Below are 25,433 nucleotides of genomic sequence, written 5' to 3' on the forward strand. Positions count from 1 at the left end.
ATTATAAACTTAAAGCTTAAAGTTAATTACGTACATGAATTCAATAACAAAATGTAGAATACGTTTTGTACATGGCTGTCAAAGTCAACTTGATATTATTTAGAAGACACAACTATGAAGTGATTAGAAGGAATTACTGAAAACAATATGTTTTAAAAAAAAATAGCCTTCCGTTTGTTATTTCTGAAGGATGAATTTATTTATTTTTAATGTGTTATAAATGAAAACACAAGTGTATTCACACACCACTTCGTCTAGTGGCTAGTGTCCGGCTGGAGGGGAAAAGGGCCCGGGTTCGATTTACAACGGGAGGGGGTTGCCAAACCCTTCTAATTGGGTTCAGCAATGCGTGTTTGTGATGCCCTCTCCCGCGACAGGCAACGGCAAACCATCAACCAATCATCCTACCTCAGAAAGCACAAGGACGCAACGGCAGGCATCACGGCTATGACATAAAAATCATTCAAACTAACGTTGAAATATGTAAGCTCTTAAATTGTTTAGTTTTTTTTCCATACATAACTTCTCAAAGAGTAAATAAAAATAACTCTAACAAATAAAGTTAAAAAAAAAATCAATTAAACCTGGGTTGATGGAAGAAACAAAAGCGCTAGAAAGGTTCGCCAGTTGAACAATTGTTCGGGAACAATGAGAGGAACGGAGTTGGATTATTTTGCTCGGACTGTTTGCTTGATCAGACAACACCGAGACACAGTATGCCGGAGCCGAGTATCGAACCAAGGGCCCGCGAGGTGTCCCAAGCCACTGCCTCTTGTTGTTAAACAAGAGTTCATGCGTGGATGTCTGTGGAAAATACAGGCTGAGCACAAAAGAAGTATACAAATTCAAAAATTCATAAAATCTAAACGGTACCACATACGGGCTTCAAACCTTATATAGTTCATAGAGAATCTCTGGAAGATTTTTTTTTTTTGACGTACAGACGCACTTCTTTTGTTTGCAGACTGCCACCGCCAGACGGTACTAGCGTAGAAAATGGCTCCTGCACCGCAACAGAAGAGCTGGTGTATCCTGCAGTTAGCCAAAAACGGGGTTGTGTAACCGTGTGATACCGGGGTTTACTTCTAAGGTATTTTTAAAATTTTTGTTTCTTTTGGCGGGGATCGCGGGAGAGACTCGAACCCACTTGCTGCTGAGGGTAGTGCGACGAATAAAGAAGTGGGAGGAAATAAACGAGGGAGGTTTTGGGGGAGGGAGGGTGGGGATGTACGCACCGCCATGAAGCAGCCGATTGCGATGCTGCCGGCTCGCAGGCTGCAGCCGCAGCAGCAGGAGTCCACCCTCATGGCCGCGCTGCAGCTGGTTTCAGCTGGTTGCTGCTAGTGGCAGCGGCCTGGTGCCTTCCCCGGGCCTTCTCCCCGTAACTACGGCACGCCGGCGCGGAGTACGGTACGCAGCCGACAACTCTCGGCGTGTTCTTCGTGTTACTGTGTATCCCTCAGCAGTGCTGCTTGAAAACCTCACACGCAGGTCTCGGAAATTAAATTCAACTGCTGTTCAATAAAAAAAAAGTGTTGAACCATTATATATATTGATTTACTATAAATCTTTATGCGATACTAGCTGAAGTTCTCTCACTGTCCCTCCTCCGTGAGTACGCCACTGCCGTACCAAGAATACAAAGAATCAAACAATGGAAGAGTTTGTTTCCAGGAGATGACGAAAGCATCAAACTATGCAAATGCGAAATTTCAACAAGGAGGGTTTTTAATTTTCCCCCTTCGTTACCTTACGTTTCAAAGGTAAAATTGAGCCAAAATTTCATTCTTTCGGAGTTACAATGTAGCATGGTGTACCAACCAACAACAAAAAAAATAAGACAACGGAAACTCTTTTTTATACATATAGATTTAATGTAGAAATAGGGCATATAAACTTAATTTATTAAGGAATAATTAAAATTGAAATAAAGTGTACCACTTTTTGCCTGCACATTTCAGACACAACTCTACAGCTTAGTAACTTACGAGTTGGCAAACACTGGTTTATTGCTCTTCAGGGTACGGTACGGTACTCGTACCACGACTGTGGCGGCGTGCCTGGACTACGGCACGGCCCCTGTGGGAGGGGCGGAGTCCCTAGTCCCCGTGGGGCCCGCCGCAGCCGGGGCTGTCCCCGGCGGAGCTCCTGGAAGCCCCTGGAAGCCCCTGGAAGCCCCTGGAAGCCGTTCTGTCGGCGGGATCTCCGCTGCTGTCTGGACTCCGGCTCGTTTCGTTTCATCACTGTCCAATAAATTCATCACGACAGCTCACTTGCGTTTCAGCACAAGTCTTCCACTACACCGTAAAATGTTTTTAATCCGTTCACGCTTAGGAACACCGCCATGCCAGACTATCGAAATCCAATTTTTTTTCAAGTGGCCCACCTAGCATCTGGCAACTATGAAATGTGCGTCGCAACCATAAAACTGAACGTTGGGGAAATTAAGTTAAAAGTATAATGTAATTCCCTCGAATACTATCAAGAATGTGTTTCGGAGGTGACATGCCTGAAAATTATTCCGAATAACACACGATTTTTAGCCATTTTTTTAAATAAAAAAAAGTACAAAAACGAAATTCATGAACAGATCTACCCATCCACCTTCAGAGTATTCTTATATGATTTTCGTAAACAGACACCACTCGGATGTCTTGAGCTGTGGAGAGGTTTTCGAATCGCTGTGGTTTCTTAGCGTAACAGAGTCAATGAGTCAGTGACGAGAGAAACCATATATATGATAGCGGTGAAACGTTCATGACAATAAAAACTTGCGCGATCTGGAACGTTGGGTAAATATCTGTGTGAGATTATTTGTAACCCAACAGCAAATACAAGCGATTTATAAGATTAAAATGAGAGGAGAAACCTTTAAATAATTGCAATGACAAGAAACCAAACAAGAATCTCGGCGTGTGAGACGGAGTCCTGGCCCAAGGACTGCAGTGCAGTGTATGACTATACAGTGGCTCAAATCAGCATGTGACGTGACCTTGGCCTCTTAAGGAGTCAGTGTTCGCAGACCGGCGCTGATTACGACAGCTGCAGTCGCCTGAGTGGAATAACCAGTTACATACTCCGCATGTTTCAGGCTGCAACTCGTCGACAAACATCGTGGTATCCGCCATGTGCACTCCGTAGATAGCACAAGCTCAACACCCGACCTGGTTAAAAAAAAAAAATTGAAACCAACTGCAACACTATACTCAAAATACGCGCAAACGCATCCAGACGGAGAGTTAAGAAAATGTGATATTAAAAATAGTTCCTTAAAAGGCAAAGCGAAAGGTAGTGGTGTCGAAGTGGGCATTTACTGAAATAAAAGAAAAAAACATCACATTTTAAAACAATACGTAACATGCAAGGGATAATTTAATTCATGCCGAGTCATGGCAATAAATTTTTGAAACTAGAAAAAATAACACAATATGAAAAAAAAAAAAAAGATTATGAAACTGTATCTGAGGGCTTCTATTACACAGTGTGAGTAAAACTACTTTACTGCTCACAAAAGGTATTTCCAAGAAGGTGCATTTTTTCCCCTTCAAATATTATTTTCGAATTGTTTTTTACTCGGATTTAAATTAAATGAAACTACTTAAAGTGGCTTGAAAAATCCATCGAGACTTCGTACCACAAATGAGAACCCAGCGACGACTAGCGAATAGCAGATGTAGCTTTGATTAAACGAACTTGCGTGAATACACCTTGGCGAGTCAGGTTGTAAGCGAGTAGCTAGCAACTCGCTCAGTGAAATGAAAGTTTACTCGCTCTGACACGGTCTCGTAGGGGCGTGCGATATGTCATCACCTCTTATCTTATTTACAATATTATAAAAACATTATTGCATTTTCATGCTTTAAAAAAAAACATTTTTTGACAAACAACTAATATAAAATAAATCGATGACACAAAATAATACTTTATTTTAATTAACTGCTACTATCTACTTCTTGCTAGGGCTGAAATTTTTTCCGGACAATTTTACATAAACTTAACTCAAAATTAATTTATCTAAATTTCTTAATAATTTTTAAACTAAGTTTTAATTAAAAACATAAAATTTTTAAGTCTATTACTTCGGACTCGTGTTTTATTTTGTTTGTGTATAATGTTACTTCAGTTTTTTTTTAGTATAATATCTGTTTAAAACGTTAAAAGTGTAAGTAATAAACATTAATGAAAACGTTAGTAAAAATAACGGAAAGGTGATCTTAAACACGTAGAGTTAATTAATGATCGCATACAGTATTTTTTATATTTAGAAATTCATAATTAACTTTTAATTTAGATAGCTTACATTCATAACATTCACGTTACAATATATATTTTTTAACTGGTCGTTGTTATTTACGTTTTACTGAATATTTGCAGATGTCACGACTCGAAATAGCTAAGTAAGACCAACTGTCAATAGGTGGTGCTTGCAATAAAAGTATTCGGAAACCATCCATCCTTTAGGAATGCGTCCTTTTCGTTGTGGCTGCATTGCTAAGGGATGATGGGTTGTGTGTGTGTTTGCTATGCCCTGTGTATTTAAATACAGCTAATGTAAGTGGCTAAGAATGTCATGTTTGTACTTCCATTTGCTGCGAGCGACGGTGGATATCTGTGTTTGAATCATTGGGAAGTTTTTGACAAATATCAGCGCGGAGCGCTGGGATAGTAACGCTGATACTCGGTTGAAAGTTTCCGAGATGAATCAGCATGGAGATTAAAGCAAATTGTAGGCTTTCGTCACCATTGTTTTGTAGACGAAACCTGCCTTTCGCGTGTCTGGCGCGCCGAACTTTCGCTCTGCAGTTGGCATTCCTGATGATGCCTGCCAAAATATTAGAAACGTCATTCCACTGGCTGCACCTTGAAATCCAAGATGGAGTAAACTTTTGAAAATGCCCATTTCAGCCGCGTCAAAAACAAAATTTCTACCAGACGTGAAAAATCTGGAAGATAGGCATTTGACATATTCGTTTGCTTTCTTTCTCTTTCTGTACAGAAATATAATTCGAATACTTTAAGTAGTTTACTATAAAAAATTGCCCCCAAAGACACTACAGCATAACTCCGCGCCTGACTGTCAACATAAGCATCAAATAATATTTTGGGTCATCGTCAACTCACTGGAGCCAAGCAGATATTTGTTTGTTTAAACTTTTACAAAATAGTCCTTTGAAAACCAGTTGTCGAGAAATAGTTTGTAATATTGTAAGAAATGTATGGTAAATGTGTAAAAATCAATGACATGGTTATTTTTTCGCATATATGAAATACGTTTCCGGAAACAATAACCGAATATTCCTAGCTGCACTTACAAAATCAGGCGCATAATATTAAATTTTTATATTTTGTGCAAGCACACATTTTTTTAAAAATATTTCCTCTAAGCACGCTTATTAATAAGCATAGTAATATTTCAATAAATAATTAAAATTTTAAATAAGTATAAACATACAGCATATTTATTGACTTTCATTCTTAATTAATATTTATCTAGATTATCATTCTGAAATGAGTAATTTATTTTATACATATGTTTACATTACTATTGAATAAAGAGTAATTTTTGATTGGATTGAATTTATACTTTACCAGCCGTATACACGAGTCCTTTTATTATTTCACTTCTATTAATTATTTACGTGATAACGTCTTATAAATCGATGAACGCCGGCTGCACGCACGAAAAAGCATGACTCATTTTCACGTTCCACCTGAGCCGAGAGAGCAAGAATCGGCCAACCACCGTGCGAGAAAATCTTCTATAATATCAAACAGGTTGAGGCGGGCTTTTTGAAAGCAGCAATTAAAAAAAAATTATTCGTCCAATTTCGTCATTTCAAATTAACAATTTACTGACGTTGATTTGATTTCAGTTTATTTCTAAAACTAATATATTCGTAATTATATTCAAACGAATTATTTGAATTCAATTTTCAAAAAAACTGTAAATAATATTTGAAAATTAAAAAAGTATGCACATTTTTCAATTTTTTCTTATGACATTATAACGTAAAATTATCGTCCGTAAACAAACCCCCCTTTAAAAAAAAAAAAAAAATTAAATTAAGTTAGTGTTGAGTGAGTACCGCCTCTAGCGCGCGCGCAGAAGTAGGCCTATAGGAAGGGAGGCAGCAACGAGAAACATAAGATATACATCAAGTGTTGTCCTTGCCCGAACACGCCCGAATATCCACCTTCGGCCAACCTCGGGATTTGTTTTATTTTCGCGCAGGAAAATGTATTCGAATATCAAAAGTGGTCGGTTAGGTTAGCTACACTAAAACATTATGGGCGGTTAGTTCGGTTAGTATAGCTACATTAAAATAAACAGAGAAATATAAATATATATGAATGAACCTGAGGTTGGCCGAAGGTGAATATTCGGGCGTGTTCGGGCAGGGACAGAACTTGATGGACATCTCGGGCTTCCCTGCAGCAATGCTCCCACGGCGGGCGGGTTAGCGCCACGTGGCTGCGAGGAGTGGGGCGCTCGGCGTGGAGGGGGCGGGGCTACCTCCGGCGCCGTGCTAGCGGCCAGGATAGTCGCTGGCGCGCCGCGGTGGGATCACTGCCTTCCTCTCCTGCCACGCCCATGGGAGGACCCGCAACACGCGTGAGTACCTATAGCCTCGCGTCCACGTCATTGGTCCACATGTGAATCCCACAGAACTTTCAGTATCACGTATAATGTTTCTTTTTTCGGTCATACTACATTTTTTCTGGCTACAGCGAATGTCACATAGAAACTCCATTAACGAACCAAAAAAAAAAAAAAAAAAAAAATACGAATACGCAAACGCAGAGAACGAGAGAAAAAATCAGCCGATGTCAAAAGTTAAGTGCATAGACCGCGCAGATAATTTCGTGCAATTAATAGGCAATGGCGTGTATAAAAACACATTTTAAATAAATCTTTCCTAATGGAAGAATCATTCAAAGAAATCATTATTTACTTGGTTTTTACGTTGTTTTAATATTGGGATTATTCAATAACATCATAAATATTTTTTTCCCTGTCCAATTTTTAACACATAAATTGCAAGACATAGTATCGTAAAAAAAAATATTTTACTTACTTATGCGTAAGTTTATATATATATATATATATATATATATATATATATATATACCAACCTCAGCAGGTCGTCCACGCGAGACTTGAGGCGGCTGTGTGCTACTGCTTCTCTCCAGGAACGAAACGCGGGGGGGGGGGGGGGGGGGGGGGGGTGGGGGGGGGGGGGGAGTGCGGCGACAGTTAACCAGCGCAGTAATATTTACTTTAAATATTTATTTGAATATTGTTTTGTTAGAACACAAATATATACATCGGAGGGCAGATTAACTTAATTATTTGTAATCAAGATAAATACATGTATAACGTCTAATATAAAAAAAAACCTTGTATTTTTCACGTACTATCCGACTTTGGATGATTAAAATAAAGGAAATGACTGAAAAATAAATCTGTTCATTTACCATTTACTGTTTAGAATACGTGTGGTGGTGATCTGGGGTGTTGTCGGGAAAGGTTTTGGTTTGAGATCTTGCCCAGGGAGGAAGCTAGTGTAGTGATAACCAGTGATAGCACAGCTCGAGAGCACGCACTCTGCCGCCAAGTCGTGGGACTTTTTTAAAAATACATGTTACCTGTCATTTCTTCTCCCACCACAGGTATCTGCTGGAGGGTTCAACAAGATGACGTTTCCCGCACTCCAAGGAAGTCTCACGCTTGATTGAGCAGGTACGTGCCTTTTAGGCTGCTACCACGAAGTTTCCTGACTACCTATGAGTAGGGACCAGAAAAATTCGCGGGTTCAATGACCTCTAGGATGAACTCCATAGTTCTACGTACACTCGGTCAAATGTCACCCACTCATTGGCTGCTGTCTTGTGAGACGTCCCAACGTAGCAGCCTGTGATTCGATAAAGCTTTCATTGGCCCACAGTAACCCAGGTGAGTTGTGAGCCAATAGCAGGGGCAGCACTGAGGTATAACTATTTGTGTTTTAGCCTATCGCGAAATAAATTCGGGAATTTTTCCGGTCTCTACCTATGAGTGATTACTAGGCTCCTTAACTCCCGTTAAGGAACGAAATTTAATTTGCGGCCAGGTGGTAGTGTTACGCACTGAATAAAACTAACCGCAGAAACCAATCTGACCAGCCTGCAACTACTTCCTTGAAGGGGGTGCCAAAAGCTCAGCTCCATGAATGTGCCTTAGGGCGTCCTTACAATACGAGACGGCCCGGTGGTCGAACTTATCGCCTTGCCTTCCGGGGTGCGGCCGTTTGGATTTATGCTTCCCGAAGTCATTCCTGGCGGAAACCAGACTGGACCTTGCGATATGACATAGCCCATTACTTCTCTGAAGCCCTGGAGTCCACTACAGTCTGTGAGGTCACGGGATCCTTAGCTGCTGAGTGTCTTAAAACTCTTCCTGAAGCACCACTTCCTGAAGCACTACTTCCTGAAGCACCACTTCCTGAAGCACCACTTCCTGAAGCACTACTTCCTAAAGCACCACTTCCTGTAGCACTACTTCCTGAAGCACCACTTCCTGAAGCACTACTTCCTGAAGCACCACTTCCTGAAGCACTACTTCCTGAAGCACCACTTCCTGAAACACCACGTCCTGAAGCACCACTTCATGAAGCACCACTTCCTGAAGCACTACTTCCTGAAGCACTACTTCCTGAAGCACCACTTCCTGAAGCACTACTTCCTAAAGCACCACTTCCTGAAGCACCACTTCCTGAAGCACTACTTCCTAAAGCACCACTTCCTGTAGCACTACTTCCTGAAGCACCACTTCCTGAAGCACTACTTCCTGAAGCACCACTTCCTGAAGCACCACTTCCTGAAGCACTACTTCCTAAAGCACCACTTCCTGTAGCACTACTTCCTGAAGCACCACTTCCTGAAGCACTACTTCCTGAAGCACTACTTCCTGAAGCACCACTTCCTGAAGCACTACTTCCTGAAGCACTACTTCCTGAAGCACCACTTCCTGAAGCACTACTTCCTAAAGCACCACTTCCTGTAGCACTACTTCCTGAAGCACAACTTCCTGAAGCACCACTTCCTAAAGCACTACTTCCTGAAGCACTACTTCCTGAAGCACCACTTCCTGAAGCACCACTTCCTGAAGCACTACTTCCTGAAGCACCACTTCCTGAAACACCACGTCCTGAAGCACCACTTCATGAAACACTACTTCCTGAAGCACCACTTCCTGTAGCACTACTTCCTGAAGCACCACTTCCTGAAGCACTACTTCCTAAAGCACCACTTCCTGAAGCACCACTTTCTGAAGCACTACTTCCTAAAGCACCACTTCCTGAAGCACCACTTCCTGAAGCACTACTTCCTGAAGCACCACTTCCTGAAGCACTACTTCCTAAAGCACCACTTCCTGTAGCACTACTTCCTGAAGCACCACTTCCTGAAGCACTACTTCCTGAAGCACTACTTCCTGAAGCACCACTTCCTGAAGCACCACTTCCTGAAGCACTACTTCCTGAAGCACCACTTCCTGAAGCACTACTTCCTAAAGCACCACTTCCTGTAGCACTACTTCCTGAAGCACCACTTCCTGAAGCATTACTTCCTAAAGCACCACTTCCTGTAGCACTACTTCCTGAAGCACCACTTCCTGAAGCACTACTTCCTGAAGCACTACTTCCTGAAGCACCACTTCCTGAAGCACTACTTCCTGAAGCACTACTTCCTGAAGCACCACTTCCTGAAGCACTACTTCCTAAAGCACCACTTCCTGTAGCACTACTTCCTGAAGCACAACTTCCTGAAGCACTACTTCCTGAAGCACCACTTCCTGAAGCACTACTTCCTGAAGCACCACTTCCTGAAGCACCACTTCCTGAAGCACTACTTCAGCAACAGCTCGCCGACAGTATACATCTGAAAAAAGGTTTTACCTTTACTTCACATAAAAAAATTGTGCTTTTAAATCTCGTAATTGTTATATTACCTGTCAGTTAAAGTTTTATTTTATATTTTAATTTAAAAATCGTTACATTATTAGGTAATTATTTTTGTGCACATGCGCCTGAATACACCCAGCAACTTGACGTCCAGAATATCTCACGGCGAGGTGTGCACAACTCGAGAGTACACTCGGAGCGAACAGTGCACACCATACCCACCGGCCAGGAAAGTGTACCGTCGCGTGGCTGGGACGTAAAACCGGTGTTCCTTTTCCCGCCCAAACCACCCACGACTATACTTATAGCACGTTCCAGTTGGGTTCCTGTTTGACGACTGATTCCGATTAAGGCGCCCGCCCACCCGCTCACACACACGGTGCGAGGGCTTCAGAAGTATCCATGGGATTTGAAAACTACTCGAGATATCCGAGTGCTGACTGTCTACGAGATGCACTTAAGTTCTGTTTCCATATTTTCTTTTCAAACTGTATTTTTTAAAGAGTAAAATTGATAAAACCCGCGTTTTAAAATAATTTTCAGTCGTGAAACACTCGCTACAGATTCTTGAAAGCATTTAAAGTAACTTTCAGTACACTCCTTTAGCTTTATTTCTCAGCCATTAATGTATTTGTTGCCCCTCAAAATTCCACAGTAGTCTGTATGCGCGACGAGAAGACTGCGTTTTGTGCCTAAAGGCGATATTGCACTGGAAGAACCACTAACACAAACACACCTCTAACTAGACAGGTCCCTTAAGAGCAACTGTTGTTTCGCCCTTATGAGGGCGTGCATCGATCACCTTTTGCTCTACGAGCATGTCTGGAGGTGACACATCAATCATTTAAGTATCAAACGGACTGGTTCAATATGTAAGTCGCAAACTGATATGTATACTCTCTTACACTGAAAACAAGTTATTTGAAACAGTAAATACAAAATTTACTTGAAAGAAAATTATAGAAACGAAATTCAATAGTCTATGTTTAACAACTTAGTTTTTAAGGAGTTAAAATTTCAAGATACATGTTAGTTAATGACAGATTGTTTATAACAGTAACATAACTTTTATTATTTGCAATAAGCTATATTATACGAAAATCACAATAACAATGAAAGGGTAATTTATCTTTTGTATTTGTAAATTAGTGAAACTTTAAGTTAAAAAAAAGTGTGCCTAAAATTAAAAAAAAATCTAAGGAAATTGCGGACATCCTTTTCATTTACGTAATGCAGGTTGTTTCATTTTCTTGTTATTCCTTTTTTTGAGGTTTCTTCCTGTAAATAAATCATGGTAGCTCTCTTGCATTTTATGTTTCGTCTCAACTTCTCTCAACAGTTGTTTGAAAATATTATTTAAAAGCTGTAAAAAAAACCACGCAATTGTTCATAATTAAGATAGCAGCTGGAAAGTTATGTTCAGGAAATATCTGATGAGAACATTTAGGACTCAAGAACAAATTCTAGAGAGCTATAGTGATACATCTGCAGTAAAATACTCTGCTTAGTAGCGACGTGTAGCTCAATGCACGTAAAAGAAGTGAAACTTCTTTGGAAATTGAAACCTCGACATTTAGGTACGTCGTAAGGGATAAAACGAAAGAAAGAGAGAAATAAACATGAATCTACAAAATTATTACTCATTGCTTCATAACTGCTCAGGATATCAATAATTATTGACCAATAAAAAATGATTGATTAACAATACATACTACTCACTGTTGAAATACTCACTCCATGAAGAAAAAACTGTGCTTGTTACTGATTCTTCAAACATTTCCTCCATTTGGAACAGGCCAAAAAATCTCTGGACGCAATATTAAATTCTAACAGGTAGTGATATATATGCGGGAAATGCAGGGAATTTCTCAACAGCGCTCTCTTCGCTGCTGGTTGAACAAGATATAACGCGAGCGCGCTAGTAGCAAATATAAAATTCAAGGAATTCACAGCTAACTGTATAGGATACCTATATCTATTTTCTGAGAAAATATATGCCAAAATTTTCTGTCTTATTATTTCGTTCATCTATCTCTCTCGGTTATATATTTTTTCTTTGGGGGGGGGGGGGGGGGGGACGAATCATCGCACAAAGATGAGAACGAAAAAAAAAACCAGCAACATATATCACATAGTGCTCTCTTTATCTATCTTTGGACAAGTACCTATTCTCTGTCCTTTTCACTTCAGAAACGTCTGAAGGCAATGTTTCACGAAAACGTTTGCATTGAAATTCGGCCTTGAACTTCGGCTCTGATCGAGCCCGAAGAAGCTTCGCTTCAACGACAATGAAACAATGAAGGGAAAGCAGCCGGCGGGCGACGCAGTTCCGGAAGTGCCCGCAGAGTGGAGCGACAGTCGGCAGTCGCGACACGCCCGGGTCGCGCGCTTTCACGCGCCGCGTACCAGCGACACTACCCCCCCCCCCCTCACCCTCCATCTCCCACGCTGTATTGAGCTGGATCCACAGCGAGGAATAAATACTACTGAATGATCAGAGACAATTAACACGCAATGTGGTTTTCGAAGAGGTTCTTCAATAATAAAATTTATTTTTTATCATTTCATATAGGCCCCTATACATCAGAAATAATTATCATTATCACAGTTATATAATAAATTATAATTTAAATAAATAATTTGTGTATTTTAGATTTTTAACGAGCGCCTTTGGCGTCTTACAAATAATAAATAATTTACTATAAAAAATAAATAATTTACTATATTTTCTCTAATACTTCCCTTGGAATCTCTTTCCTCGAATATCGAATCCTTCAACTACTATAGGTTTTAATGGGATCTGAGGCTTTTTTGGATTTCATTGGCCCATCCCTAAATTATATTCATTAAAATGTGATTTTAGCGGAAAGGTAGTTTCAGCGTAAACGAAGGAAAAGGGGGGGACAGTGCCGTAACGTCGCTTCACTATCGCTTGCCCGATGTTATAATCGAACGCCCCACTCCTGAGCTTGACGTCCCAAGAGACGTGGCCTCGACTCGCCCCTGCCGGCTGCGGAGACTGCTCACTTCCTGCATGCTGCCCTCTCCCCGCAGGATGACCGCAGCGTGACCCTCGGGGTCACTGACCCGACCCTGCGGTGGCCACTAGGGTTGTGCAAGCGCGGCTCGTATCGGCGGCTGCACGGGCAGACATGTCTTCCTCGTTGCGTCACGGCGCGGTCCTGCACCGGCCGGTTTATCAGCGACGCGGCGCCGCGGTCGCACGGAAAGTGAAAGCTGTGTTTCAGTTCTTTCGGCCAGAACCGGCGTCCACGCGGAGGGAGGGGCAGGATTACTGACCGCGGAGATGACCACATGGCGTCCTCCCGGGTCGCGTGGCGTGGCCGAGCGGTCCGCCAGTCGAGCAGTCGAGAAGTCGAGCCGTCTACGAGTCGAGCAATCGAGTAGTTGAGCGGTATAGCAATCGATAATTCGAAAATTTTATCAGTCGAGTAATCGAGCAGCTGATAGGTCTAGCAGTCGAGAAGTCGAGCCATCTGTGGTTCGAGCGATCGAGTAGTTTAGCGGTCTAGCAATCGAGGAGTTGAGTAGTCTACGAGTCGAGCAATCGAGTAGTTGAGCGGTCTAGCAATCAAGAAGTCGAGCAGTCTACCAGTCGAGCAATCGATCAGTTAAGCAGTCCAGCAGTCAAAAAGTCGAGTTGTCTACGATTCGAGCAATCGAGTAGTTGAGTGGTCTAGCAATCGAGAAGTCGAGCAGTATACCAGTCGAGCAACCGAGTAGTTGAGCGGTCTAGCAATTGAGAATTCGAAAAATTTATCAGTCGAGTGATCGAGCATTTGATCAGTCTAGTGGTCGAGAAGTCGAGCAATCGGGCAGTTGAACGGTCTAGCAGTCGAGAAGCCGAGCCGTCTACGAATCGAGTGATCGAGTAGTTGATCAGTCCAGCAGTTGAGAAGTCGAGCAGTCTACCAGTCGAGTAATCGAGCAGTCGAGCAGTCTACCAGTGGAGTAATCGAGCAGTTGAGCAGTCTTGTATTAGAGAAGTGGAGCCCAGCTGGCAGCCACGGGCCCAGCTGGGAGCCAGGCGTGTGGAACTAGATCCAGTGATATCGCGCGTCATTAAGGCTATCCTGGAGTCTGACAACACCCTCGTTGCATCAGTGGGAACGAAACTGAGCAGAGTAAGAAAGAATGAAGAGTTTTGTAATAGATTTAGTAGGTCGCAGTTACCAAACTTCACTAACACGTATCACTAACATCACACACACGTCTTTCTAACCAACACTTCATAAAATTTTCATGTACATACTATGCCAACAATCTGTGAGTTAATTATCTTTGTATTAACGTTACACATGAACTTTAAGTGCATAAATTTGGTTCTTTAATCCGTACTTAGTATTAAGAAATAATTTATGTTTCGTAATACATTTATTTCGTATATTTCATAAAAATAAACACGTTCTATCATATTCTTAAGGAGAATATTTTTCGTCATACCCGTACAAACTTGGTTATTGAATATTTAATGAATATCGAGTGCGCATGATTGTAGCACATAAGGCGGATATTTACATGAATGACTATGAACACGACCTACGTGAAATCGGTTAACAATTGAATTGTTATGCATTAATGTTGACGAATGAAATTTCTTGAAGTATCCGACATATATTGGTAGCGTTGGTAAATATTAGAAATATCTTATTTCTATACCGCGACAACTGATCAGCAGCCTGCCAACATAGCTATTTGTTAACATTAATTAAGTTTCCGATACATTATGTTGATTATTTAAAATTATCAATTCTAACCTCGAAACCAAAATATATATTTTTTAATTGCGAGTCACTGATCCGTACAATTACGTTGGTGTTTTTTTTAAAGCGGGAATTGCTTGAACAATGTAGTATATCACAATTACTTTCCGCCGTGTATTGTACAGTAAATACAACAAATCTTCAATCACCGCATCATGCGTGGTTGTGGATGACGAGGTTCTACATGTGTTGCTGTTATGTTTTCCCAATGCTAGCTGATCTCAACCTTGCAGTAGCAGGGCGCCATGCTGAAGAGGTTGGCACTCCTGCTCGTCCTGGCGCTGGGGGTGGTGTGCCTGGTTCTGCCCGAGAGCCAATCACCACGCAGCTCCTCCGGCCGGCAGGCGAGTAGTCATCCATGCCGACCCTGGCCCTGTGCTTCACCTGACAAGACGTGGTCGCCCTCTGGGGTTTTCCCGTGGTGCTCCTGCTTACACCGCCGGATGGTCATTTTACCTCCAGCTCCCAGGAACACCAAGTCATACAGAATGTCCATAAAAGAATCTCCCAGTTTCAATGGCATATTTACTTCAGTTAAATTTAGACCATTTACAACAAATCACAAAGCAAATTAAATTCAAACTAGCCTATTTTTTTCTTTCTTACAAATGTCCAATGTGTGCAACTTTTGGGTTATACGGCACACGTCCAAACTTAAAGTCCAATTATTCTTCCCACACTCTGGTTAACACTTCCATAGAGTAATGGAAGAAATAACCTATTCAATTATATGTCTCAAATCTGGCAAATAATTAGGTAGCGGCGGAACGTAGACACGATATTTTATGAAGCCCCAAAGGAAAAATAAAATCGCGTGGCGTTACGTCAGGTGAACTTGGAGGCCAGCGAAAAAAAAAAAGCTCTGTCGTCTCCAATCCAACGGTCAGGACTTCGACGTTCAACCACTCTCGTGCAAAGAGGTTCCAATGGGGAGAGGGTTTATCCTGTTGGCAAATAAAGTTTACAGGTTTACCATCTACTAATTGGAAAAGAGCTATTATTTCGCGTTGCAAGCGAAAAAACAACAAAGTATGCGCATATATAATTTACTCCATAATTGTGATCTTGAACGAACACTCTACAACACTTATAGTTGATGCCATTAAATATTATAACCGGGAAATTCTTTTATGAACATACTGTACTATGTTCAGAGTTAGCTAGAACTTGCCTGAATTCCTTTTATAGCGCGACAATGCCCTGCAATTTGCTATTGAACTAGACCTAGTTGTAACACTTCAAGTTAAAAGCATTAAAAGGTTTTTGGGAGATCCTGTTGGAAAAAAGTTACAAATCGTTTATGTGGCATATTCTTCCCCCTTCCTCAATTTCACGGTATCATATATATGTGTTGAAAGTTCTAGGCCATGTTTTTTTTATCTTGGTTTTCAATACCATATTTATGTTCTTTGGCAAATTAATTTTGGCATCGGATCGTCACTGCAGTTTAACTTGCATGATGCTAAACAGGCTGATATGTGAAATCATCAAAAGCTGCTTAGAAGTTGCAATACTTCATGTGGTATCCTAATGGACAACATTCACCCTCCCACTCATGTGAGGACGCCTAAGTCTTATGTGATTTCATGCAATAGCATTTGTAAAAAAAGTAAGCATACACATTTCAAGTAAGTTAGTCACGGGGGGAAAAGTAAATAAACCAATTATTAGGGTTTTGTGGACACCGACAACATATATTATTTACGTTTCCAAAAACGTATATCTCAAAAAATAATTTTTATATTTTGTTTATGTGCTTTATTAATACTTACCAGTTTACCGTTTCAAAATTATTAGTTTATTGACAGTAAAAGAAAAACTATTTCCTTGATAAACAGAGCATTGTGCAAAGTAAGTAGATGCATTTGGTAGATTCCTTCGTTTTCAATAAAGTAGATCCCTCCAAAAATAACATATATTTATTAAATGTGATTCTGTAGTATTTACCAGTTTACCATTAAAATTATTAAAAAATTTACAGTAAAATAAACACTATTTCCTTGATACACAGAGCATTATGCAAAGTAAGTAGATAAATTTGGTAGATTTGTTGCGTTTTCAATAAAGTAGATTCCTCCAAAAGGAACCTATATTTTTTTTAAAGTGCTTTAGTAGTACTTACCAATTTACAATTTAAAAATTATTAGTCTATTGACAGTTAAGGAGGCACTATTTCCTCGAGATAAAAAGTAAGTAGAGAAATGTGGTAGGTTCGGTACCAGAGCAGGGCTCGCGCGCTGACAAGGGGGTTTCCCGAGGGCACAGTGTCAGGGCGAGGACGAGTAGAGAGACGAGACTGGTTCTGGACCAGCTGTCAGCAGTTGCTCGCGTGTCCCAGGGCGCAGCTGACAGGCCGGACAGCAGCAGGTCGCGGAGACAGACAGCTGCAGGCGGCAGGAGACTGGGCGTGCTGCGAGCTCTCTGGCAGCTGGTGTTTGGGGTGAGTCCACCCCCCCCCCTTCTGTCCCTTCACAGGATGGCAATAAATTATAAATCATTACTTAATATAATTTTTGCTAGAAAGATGTTTGGTAAACCAGTCAATGTTTGATAAAATTTAAGGTCAGCTATGGGTGCTAAGTATTTTAGAAAAATTTTGACTTCTGAATTCTCAGACGGCGTTGGGTGAATTACAGCTGCAGATGTTTCCCCAGGTTTTCGCAGATGCTCTGGTTGTTTCAGACCGCCAGTGACGTGGTTCAAGCCTTCAGGAACATCACGGGCTTCATCCAAGAGTCGAATGTGAAGCCCATGTTGCAGCTTCAGGTAAGTGGCATGAGATCTAGGCGGTATCGCGGTGTCGCGGTGTCGCGGTGTCGCGTTGTCGCGGTGTCGCGGTGTCGCGGTGTCGCGTTGTCGCGGTGTCGCGTTGTCGCGGTGTCGCGGTGTCGCGTTGTCGCGGTGTCGCGGTGTCGCGGTGTCGCGGTGTCGCGGTGTCGCGGTGTCGCGGTGTCGCGGTGTCGCGGTGTCGCGTTGTCGTGGTGTCGCGGTGTTGCGTTGTCGCGGTGTCGCGGTGTCGCCGTGTCGTGATGACGAACAATAGTTTGTTTTCGTTAGGCTATCATACCCAAATGTGCTGGCTTATGTGAGAATCGCTGTTAAAAACTGAAGTTATTTTTGTCCAAACATTTATGTTGCACCTTTGCGTCGTCAATCTGAGAATCAACGTAAACACGATTAAAATTACATTCTTGTGTAAACTTATGAAACCTGGTTCATCTGTAACGAGAACATAGTGAATCATTCCGAGCGCTGGTTCGCAAGTTTTTCTTGAACACAAATACTTGTGCTCTTGATAAATAGTGCAGAAAGGCAAATCGAAGTAGAACTGCTGGCCTGCTTACACATTACACTCTTTACAGGACAGCAGTGTGTGAGTAGCGGAGTGGGAAGTTTTGCACTTTAGTGACCTGAGATTTCAGCTCATGAAATACCTACTATGTGGGATGTTAGTTCGTTACGCATGCACATTTATTTACTTTTAAATTTTTACTGTCATTATCATGAAGATATTCATAAAAAACGGTGCAACGAATTGGTCGGAACCTTTGCTTTGTCTGTAATTATAAGACACATAAAATAGTTATTATTATTTTTTCAGTACATGAATAAATAATATTTGATAAGGGACAGCTTATCTGGTGGCTTTCACTCTTCATAATATCCATTGCACGTTGCTGAGAAACCACGAGGAGACAAACGTAATCATTAATTCTGAATGTTGTTCGAGAGCTTCATGCTGGTAACAAGTAATTATATATAAAGCTGTATTGCAAAGCTCAAAGGGGAGGGTATAAATCTGACTGATAGACTAAAATTAACATTTCCATGTTTAATAATTCATCTTGCATAAAGTACTTAGTGCCATAGTCTACTCAGTGAGTAAAACACACTCCTGCGGCTTTTGAAGTCTGCAATTTGCAAAACACAACTGCCATGAGAGACACCACACCGCCTTTACAGGAAATTGTCGAGTGACTGCTTTAAACACACAACCAAATCTTACATCATTTGCCAATAACTTTGAGAAGTTCAACCGTTTCTTATACACTTAATGGTTCAGGAAGCAAGACTAACAGTGTTTTGAAGGCTTTGATTAACATTTGTATGTGAATATAAGCTTTTTATGTTTGTTTTGGTTTTTAAACACTGTTTGTTCAATTATTTTACCAACCAAGCACGGGTATAGTTAATCCGCAGTTAGTTTTGAGTTTTTAAAGGTCACCTTAAATTAACAGTTCTGCTTATTGCATGACTTTTCCCACATCCCAAAATTAAAGTTGTCTCTGGGAAAATGTTGTGTATTCATTCCTGACAATACTTTAATGTTAGAAATAACAAACGTTATTAAACAAACATTTATTCAATATTTTGCAACAAAGCTAACTTATTTTATATTATACTGATTATAGGTTCAAATAAAACACTTTAATGGTAATATATTAAAACATAGATTGTTATTTTCTTGTTTTATGGGTATGTATCACATTATATATATCTACATATAATTATCATATTTAGTTTTTGAATTTTGTTTACAATACATGATAAACCAAACCAATTCACTGGAAATATGGCCAAAGTATATATTTACCAAACAACTTTAATTTTTATATTAATTAATTTTAAATGGACAAATTTTATTTTAAAAAGTATTGGAATGAAAATTTGGAGAAATGCAAACCTTTAAAGGCGTTCTGTAGCTCAATTTTTAGTGATAACTAAATACTGTGTTTTTGAAGTGAAACTTCTTTGGGCGCTATGACAGTAAAATTTCCAGACCGAATTTTATCGCAACGTTTTCGTGAAAAAATTGTAAAACGTTTCTGAAGCTAAAAGAACAGAGAATACGTACTTAGCCAAATAGATACAAAGAGAGTACTTTGCTGTATATATTGTTGGGCTCGAGTTCGTTCTCCTCTTTGTGCAATGATACGTCCCCCATAAAAAAAGAACCGAGAGAGATAGATGAACGAAAGAATAAATCAGTATGAGGATGAGTTTGTTTCAGAAAATAGATATAGGTATCCTATACATTAAGCTGTGAATGACTTGAATTTTATATTTGCTACCAGCGTGCGTTATTCCTTGTTCAACCAGCAGCGTAGAGAACGCTGTTGAGACAGTACCTGCATTTCCCGCATATATAGTACTAACTGTCATGAATTTCATATCTCTTTGAGAGATTTGGCGTGTTCCAAATTGCAAAATTGTTTGAAGAAACAGTAACACGCACAGTTTTTCTTTTTTTTTGTGAGTATTTCAACAGTGAGTAACATTTATTGTTAATTAATCATTATTGATTGATAAATAACTAGTGACATCCTGAGTAGGTTTTTGAAGTGAGTAATATTTTTTTTCTTTCTCTCTCTCTTTGTCGTTTTACCCCTTACGATACCTTTACACGAGTCGAGGCTAGAATCGCCAAATTGCCAATTGTTTTCTCTCCAACGGTAATGAAGATATTAAGACGATTTTTTCTTCTCACGCGTAAAAATTAGTAGCAATTCTTTCATCATAGTTTTAATTTTTTGACGTGATAACGTCTTATAAATCGATGAACGCCAGGCTGCACGCACGAAAAAAAAAAATTCTCACGTTCCAACCTGAGCCGAGCGTGCAAGAAGAACCGGCCGACCACCGTGCGAGGAAAATCTTCTATAATAATCGAACAGGTTAACTTAATTGTTCGTGATATATATTTTTAAACAAATTATTTTAAATTTAAATTTGCAAAAACAAAACTGTATGAATAATATTTGAAAATTAAAAAAAATAAAGTATGCATATTTATTCATCAATGTTTTTTTCTTTATGACGTTATCACGTGAAATTATCGTCCGTCAACCGACTTTTACAGACAACACCCCCCCCCCCCCCTCCCTTGTTACCTCCAGTTTTCTATCGACCGGTGAGTAAACATATTGAAGTGAATAGAAAGAAGGCCAGTGCCTCAGTTCTGTGGACGAGCCCACGAGGTCACACGCACAAGGCCGCAGCGCCGCGGGGGTGGACCTCGAAGCAGGGACCTCGTGCCTGCAGGGACCCCCTCCTCCTCCCACGCCGGCTGACGCGGGCGCCAGCACCACGGAGCCGCCCTACCGCCTGACGCGGCAGGAGGCTCTGGACATCATCAGGAGGAACCTGTACGGCCTGGTGCGGCTCTTCCGACGAGAGTTCCGCCTCGCCATCAACGTGAGTGCCTGGTCGCTCTGCGAGCCCCGTTTTCTTGTGTTCCTGTCTCGTTTCAACTGCTGTGCTGGATTTCTCGACGCGACAACGTCTACTAAATCGATGAACGCCGGCTGCACGCACGAAAAAAAGTGTCCCGTTACGCACGTTGCCCCGTTACGCTGTGTCCCGTTATGCTCATTGTACGCTTGCGCCGCATCCATCTCTCTTCCGCTCGATTGGCCTATGGATCTACTATTATATTAAATAGGCTAAGGCGGGCTTTTCAAAAGTAGCTTTTAAATTTAGTACTTTAACTAAACTATAATTTCATCAATGTTTTGTTATGACGTTGTCACGTTAAACTATCGTCCGTTAACCGACTTTACAGACAACCAATTTTTTTGGAGTTTTAATTCATCATTTGTGGTTTTTTTTTCGTTCTCTTAGTCCATTTTTCTTTTTTTTTTCTTTGTTTGTTGACCATATTCCTGTTATGGAATATTATGTGGTGTATATATCCTGTTGACAACAGCAATTTTTTTGCTTGGTTTGTGTTTTTTTGTAGTTTTCTTCTACAGACATACATGCGCTTAGCAATGGCGTATGTCCACAAGCTTACAGAAAGTCGAGCCCCGGGAGAGATAAACATTACATATGTGCCTTTAAGTCATCAGTGCTTGATACTGAATACAGAGTCATGTGATTCAAATAATTATTTTGTATATTAGCGTGCTTATAAATTTTTTCAAGTGTTTTTATAAAAGTGAGGTTATGGTCCCGTATGTATAATTTATTTGCATTATCTACACACATAAAATCGGATGTTGGTATGTACGACGTCGATAAAGTGAGACAACGTTTGACCGATCGCCGTTAAAGTTGGCACATTGAAGGGATTTTTTTTTCATGCAGAAGGTTTTTGTGCAATCTAGTTATTTTTTTTTGTATTTCGCCGCTAGATGGCGCTGCAGCGAATCAACTTCTAAATCGTTCAACCGATCACCATGGGTAAACAGAAAATCATAGGTCATAGACATGCAAACATAAATTGGTGTGTCATTTCTCTATGTCCACCATAATGTCATATAGCGCTATCCATTTTGTTTTTAACTCGCGGACAATATATCACCCTGTGTTCAGCCCAGGTAACGCCAGGTACTTCAGCTAGTAATTGATAAATTTATACATGATCATTTAATAAATAATTTAAAAAATTAACTAGAATCAAAATTCAGAATGTTTTTAAATTTTCATTACTTATTAAATTTATATCGATTATTTTACCAAATCAAAACGTTAATAATATACAAATGTTTATACACATTAATACTAAATACTGAATATTTATTTAATTTTTTAGTTCATTAAATATATAATTTATATTTATACTTTATAAATTTTGGTCCTTTAATTTTCTTAGAGCTTTAAGTAGATGTTTCTTTATTTAATGAATTTTGTATTTTCTTTTAATCTTTTTATAGCTCTTTTTTACACTACTATATATTTTATACTAGTTTCTTCTACCACCACAGAGCTCATATTGAGGCCAAACTTGGAAGACATCACGTGAACTGCCAGACAGATTCCAGGCCACATGGCAATAACTTTATTAATTTACCAACTACTTGTGTTCTTCTGGGCTGCTGGGTTCAGGCCGAGCCTGTGGGGATATGGATGCGCCCAACTTCCTGGCGGGTCATTTGGAATTTATTGCCAAAGACGAATGCCAGACTATAAACTTCAGTTCGTCCAACCCAAATGTAGCTAGGGGGGAGGTACGGACTCCTCTCTTCCAGGTTTTAAAAGAAATGTAAAAAAAAAAAAAAAGACAAAGCTGAGCAGAATAACACAATTATAGCAACCTAGCTACATACGGTTACAGAGATATTATTTTGAGAGGATTTATTTTCTTCTCCTTAGTGGGCTACAATAACGTCTTTCCTCCCCATTACAGCTCGAAATGCCTCACACACACACAAAAAAAAAAACCTACAAGATTTGTGTTTCCAAGTAGTATGTATTTAGTAGCATGGCTTCTGGGTTGTAGCCGCGTCCTTGGCGAATAATTCACCGACGTTTCGGTCGACATTGCAGTCGCCATCATCAGGGAGCAGTTAGTTACCTCAGTAGGTAACTGCTCCCTGATGATAGCGACCGAAACGTCGGTGAATTATTCGCCAAGGACGCGGCTTCAACCCAAAAGCCAAGCTACTTCAGACAATGGCCGTGAAAGTTTGCGAACATTGCAGGTGTTTAACAACACTGCTCTTGTCTGCAGGACTCGTACGACAACGCGCGCAGGGCCGGTGTGGAGTTACGGGATTCCCTGAGACCTCGCTTCTCCTAGCGACGACCTCCAGGAGGGCACAGAAGAATCAGCAGCCACGCCACGCCCAACAGACCAACACCAGAGCAGACAACTTTCCAACCAAGAATCGACCTCAAAAAACCGACCAGTTATTTTCAAAGCTCTTGATAGCTGCTTGTTCGTGGAATCTACGTCGGTTTCAGAGATCTGCGTGACGTATTGTAAACAAGATAAAACACACGCGGAAGACAAAAATAAGTTTTTTTTTCAATGTTCAGTTGTATATAATAATATTATTATTGTTTATCAATGAACAAAAGTGTGTGAACTCAATACTCGCAAATACACGAGGATAACGGAAAATTCACGAAGATCGCTGGATAATTTGCGACGAGCGTTCTTTGTTATTTTTAAGTGAAAAGTTTTAACATTTCTCCCGAGGCCCGGACTGTAGCACCGAGCGATGGACTGCCATCCACAACGTACCGGCATGAAGCTAATAAACTATCTGCTGAAAGGTTTATATCTTAAAGGACACCATGCATCAAACATGCTTCCTTGTAAATAATTATTTAAAATATTTTTTTTGCCATTGACTAGCAGTACGTGTTTGAGAAAGAAAAAGTTTTATGTTAAAATTAAGTTCACGTCCAATGAGTAGAGACCTGTAAAATTCGCTATTTCAAATCCCTAAAAGATAGACTCCATGATCCTCTATGCACTCGTGCAAATTACATCGGCTGATTGGTTACCTACTCGTAACACCTGTTGACTGGAATTATCGTGATTCGCTAATTCTTCTGTTGAATATTTTTCATTGGCCCAGAGTCCTTCAGATAAATTGTGGCCCAATCACTGAAGCAAAATAATGTCAAAAGTATTTGGACCCTATCCCATCGCGAAATGAATCCGCGAATTTTACAGGTCTCTACCAATGAGACAGTGGCATGGATACTACATACTCCGCATGCACACAATCGGTCAGAGTGTGTCGCAAAAAAAAAAAACTATAGGTAAAAGAAAATCAGTTTACTGCCTAGCAATATTTTTTTTTGTAGTAGTCGTGCGTCTAAAATTGATTTTAGTAAGTTTTGGTTGGTTAAACAACTTTTCTTGGCCATGTACGCCATTGTAGGTTACATCCGTTAGTGAAAGTGGATCATCACTTCTAAGAATTACTCATACCATAAGATGGATTATTTAACTGTGACGAAAGGCGAAATTTATTTCAAACAGCTTTCTGTGCAGCCTTTTCCAAGTGATTTATCATTAACACCAAATTGCAGAGATGTATGTCCGTATAACGTCACACAAACGTGTGAAGTTGTGTGCGAAGGTGAATGATTATTTGTGTGTTGCCTAAAGCACTATCATACCGAAGACATTAAATCCAAAAAAGACTCCAAAAAACAAAGCAAAAGGTTTTTTAAAATGTTTCCTTTTATTTGAATCATGTTTTTTTCTCAATTATTCAAATAGAAACTGTAAATAAATTTAAAATTATATTAAGGCAAAAGAGCACTAAGTGCTGGAGTGTCCTGTTGTATGTACCAAAGCTGGAAAAGTGAAAAATTGTATAATAAAAAACCTATTAAATTGTAAAAATTGTAAAAATTATCTGTAAAACCACTAAGTTATTTATGTGCAGTTGCAGTTCTTACGCATGTCATACTATGTGGCTTCATTGGGCTTTCACGCCTACTGTTCACGAATGGAACTAGCTCTATAGTAAAATTGTATTTTTAATTACAAACTAAATGTTTTTATCGTGATTTATGAATGTATACTTGCAAAGTTAATTATAAAAAAAACTATTTTTTTTTTTACTTTTTGTTACCTCTAATGTTTAAACCGCGTGGAGATGTTTCCCCTGAAACTGTATAAAAATTGAAAACATTTTTAATAAACAAGAGAGAAAAAACTTTTGTATGTGTCATTTATTTTCATTTAGCTATAAAACAAAAAGTTATATCAGTTAAAATTTAAAAATTCTGGGAAGGTGACTGAGAAGTATCTATGACTAATTTTTATTAAAATAAAAAATTACTTCTTTGGGTGTAGTGAAATAAAAGTAGTTCTAAGAACTTTAATAAAAGCGAAGTTTTAGAAATAATTTGAGGAATTGATTGGCTTATCTAAATTCATATTTTAATACTCATTCTTGCCATCCAGATTTTAATAAGCTACTGACATCAAGAGTAAATACTTTACCTCGGAAACATGCTC

The 25,433-nt window shown here is 39.9% G+C and overlaps 1 protein-coding gene across 6 annotated transcripts; it reads left to right on the forward strand.

Annotated features, from left to right (window-relative positions):
- Positions 1 to 6,539: 6,539 nt before the first annotated feature.
- On the forward strand, positions 6,540 to 24,621 carry LOC134535666 (uncharacterized). Of its 6 annotated transcripts, XR_010075674.1 has the most exons (8): positions 6,544 to 6,613; positions 7,672 to 7,741; positions 14,959 to 15,069; positions 17,064 to 17,165; positions 17,408 to 17,491; positions 20,768 to 20,920; positions 23,178 to 23,855; positions 24,132 to 24,621. XR_010075674.1 is itself a non-coding variant. In XM_063374858.1 (7 exons), exons 3-7 carry the CDS (start codon positions 14,971 to 14,973, stop codon positions 23,244 to 23,246), a joined length of 507 nt encoding a protein of 168 aa, XP_063230928.1. In that variant the 5' UTR covers positions 6,540 to 6,613; positions 7,672 to 7,741; positions 14,941 to 14,970; the 3' UTR covers positions 23,247 to 24,621. The 6 variants fall into 6 exon arrangements, 5 of the variants coding, with proteins under 5 accessions (XP_063230928.1, XP_063230929.1, XP_063230927.1 ...); XM_063374858.1 differs by having other exon boundaries at positions 6,540 to 6,613; positions 14,941 to 15,069; positions 23,178 to 24,621; XM_063374857.1 differs by having other exon boundaries at positions 6,542 to 6,613; positions 23,178 to 24,621.
- Positions 24,622 to 25,433: the final 812 nt, after the last annotated feature.

Source organism: Bacillus rossius, chromosome 10, assembly GCF_032445375.1.
Source record: "Bacillus rossius redtenbacheri isolate Brsri chromosome 10, Brsri_v3, whole genome shotgun sequence".
In the NCBI taxonomy this organism is placed as follows: domain Eukaryota; kingdom Metazoa; phylum Arthropoda; class Insecta; order Phasmatodea; family Bacillidae; genus Bacillus; species Bacillus rossius.

Coding starts and splice junctions, on each gene's coding strand:
- LOC134535666 (XM_063374858.1), top strand. CDS start 14,971: ATGCTGAAGAGGTTGGCACTCCTGCTCGTCCTGGCGCTGGGGGTGGTG. Junction 17,492..20,767: donor AGCCCATGTTGCAGCTTCAG/GTAAGTGGCATG, acceptor TCGTGCCTGCAG/GGACCCCCTCCTCCTCCCAC. Junction 20,921..23,177: donor AGTTCCGCCTCGCCATCAAC/GTGAGTGCCTGG, acceptor TCTTGTCTGCAG/GACTCGTACGACAACGCGCG.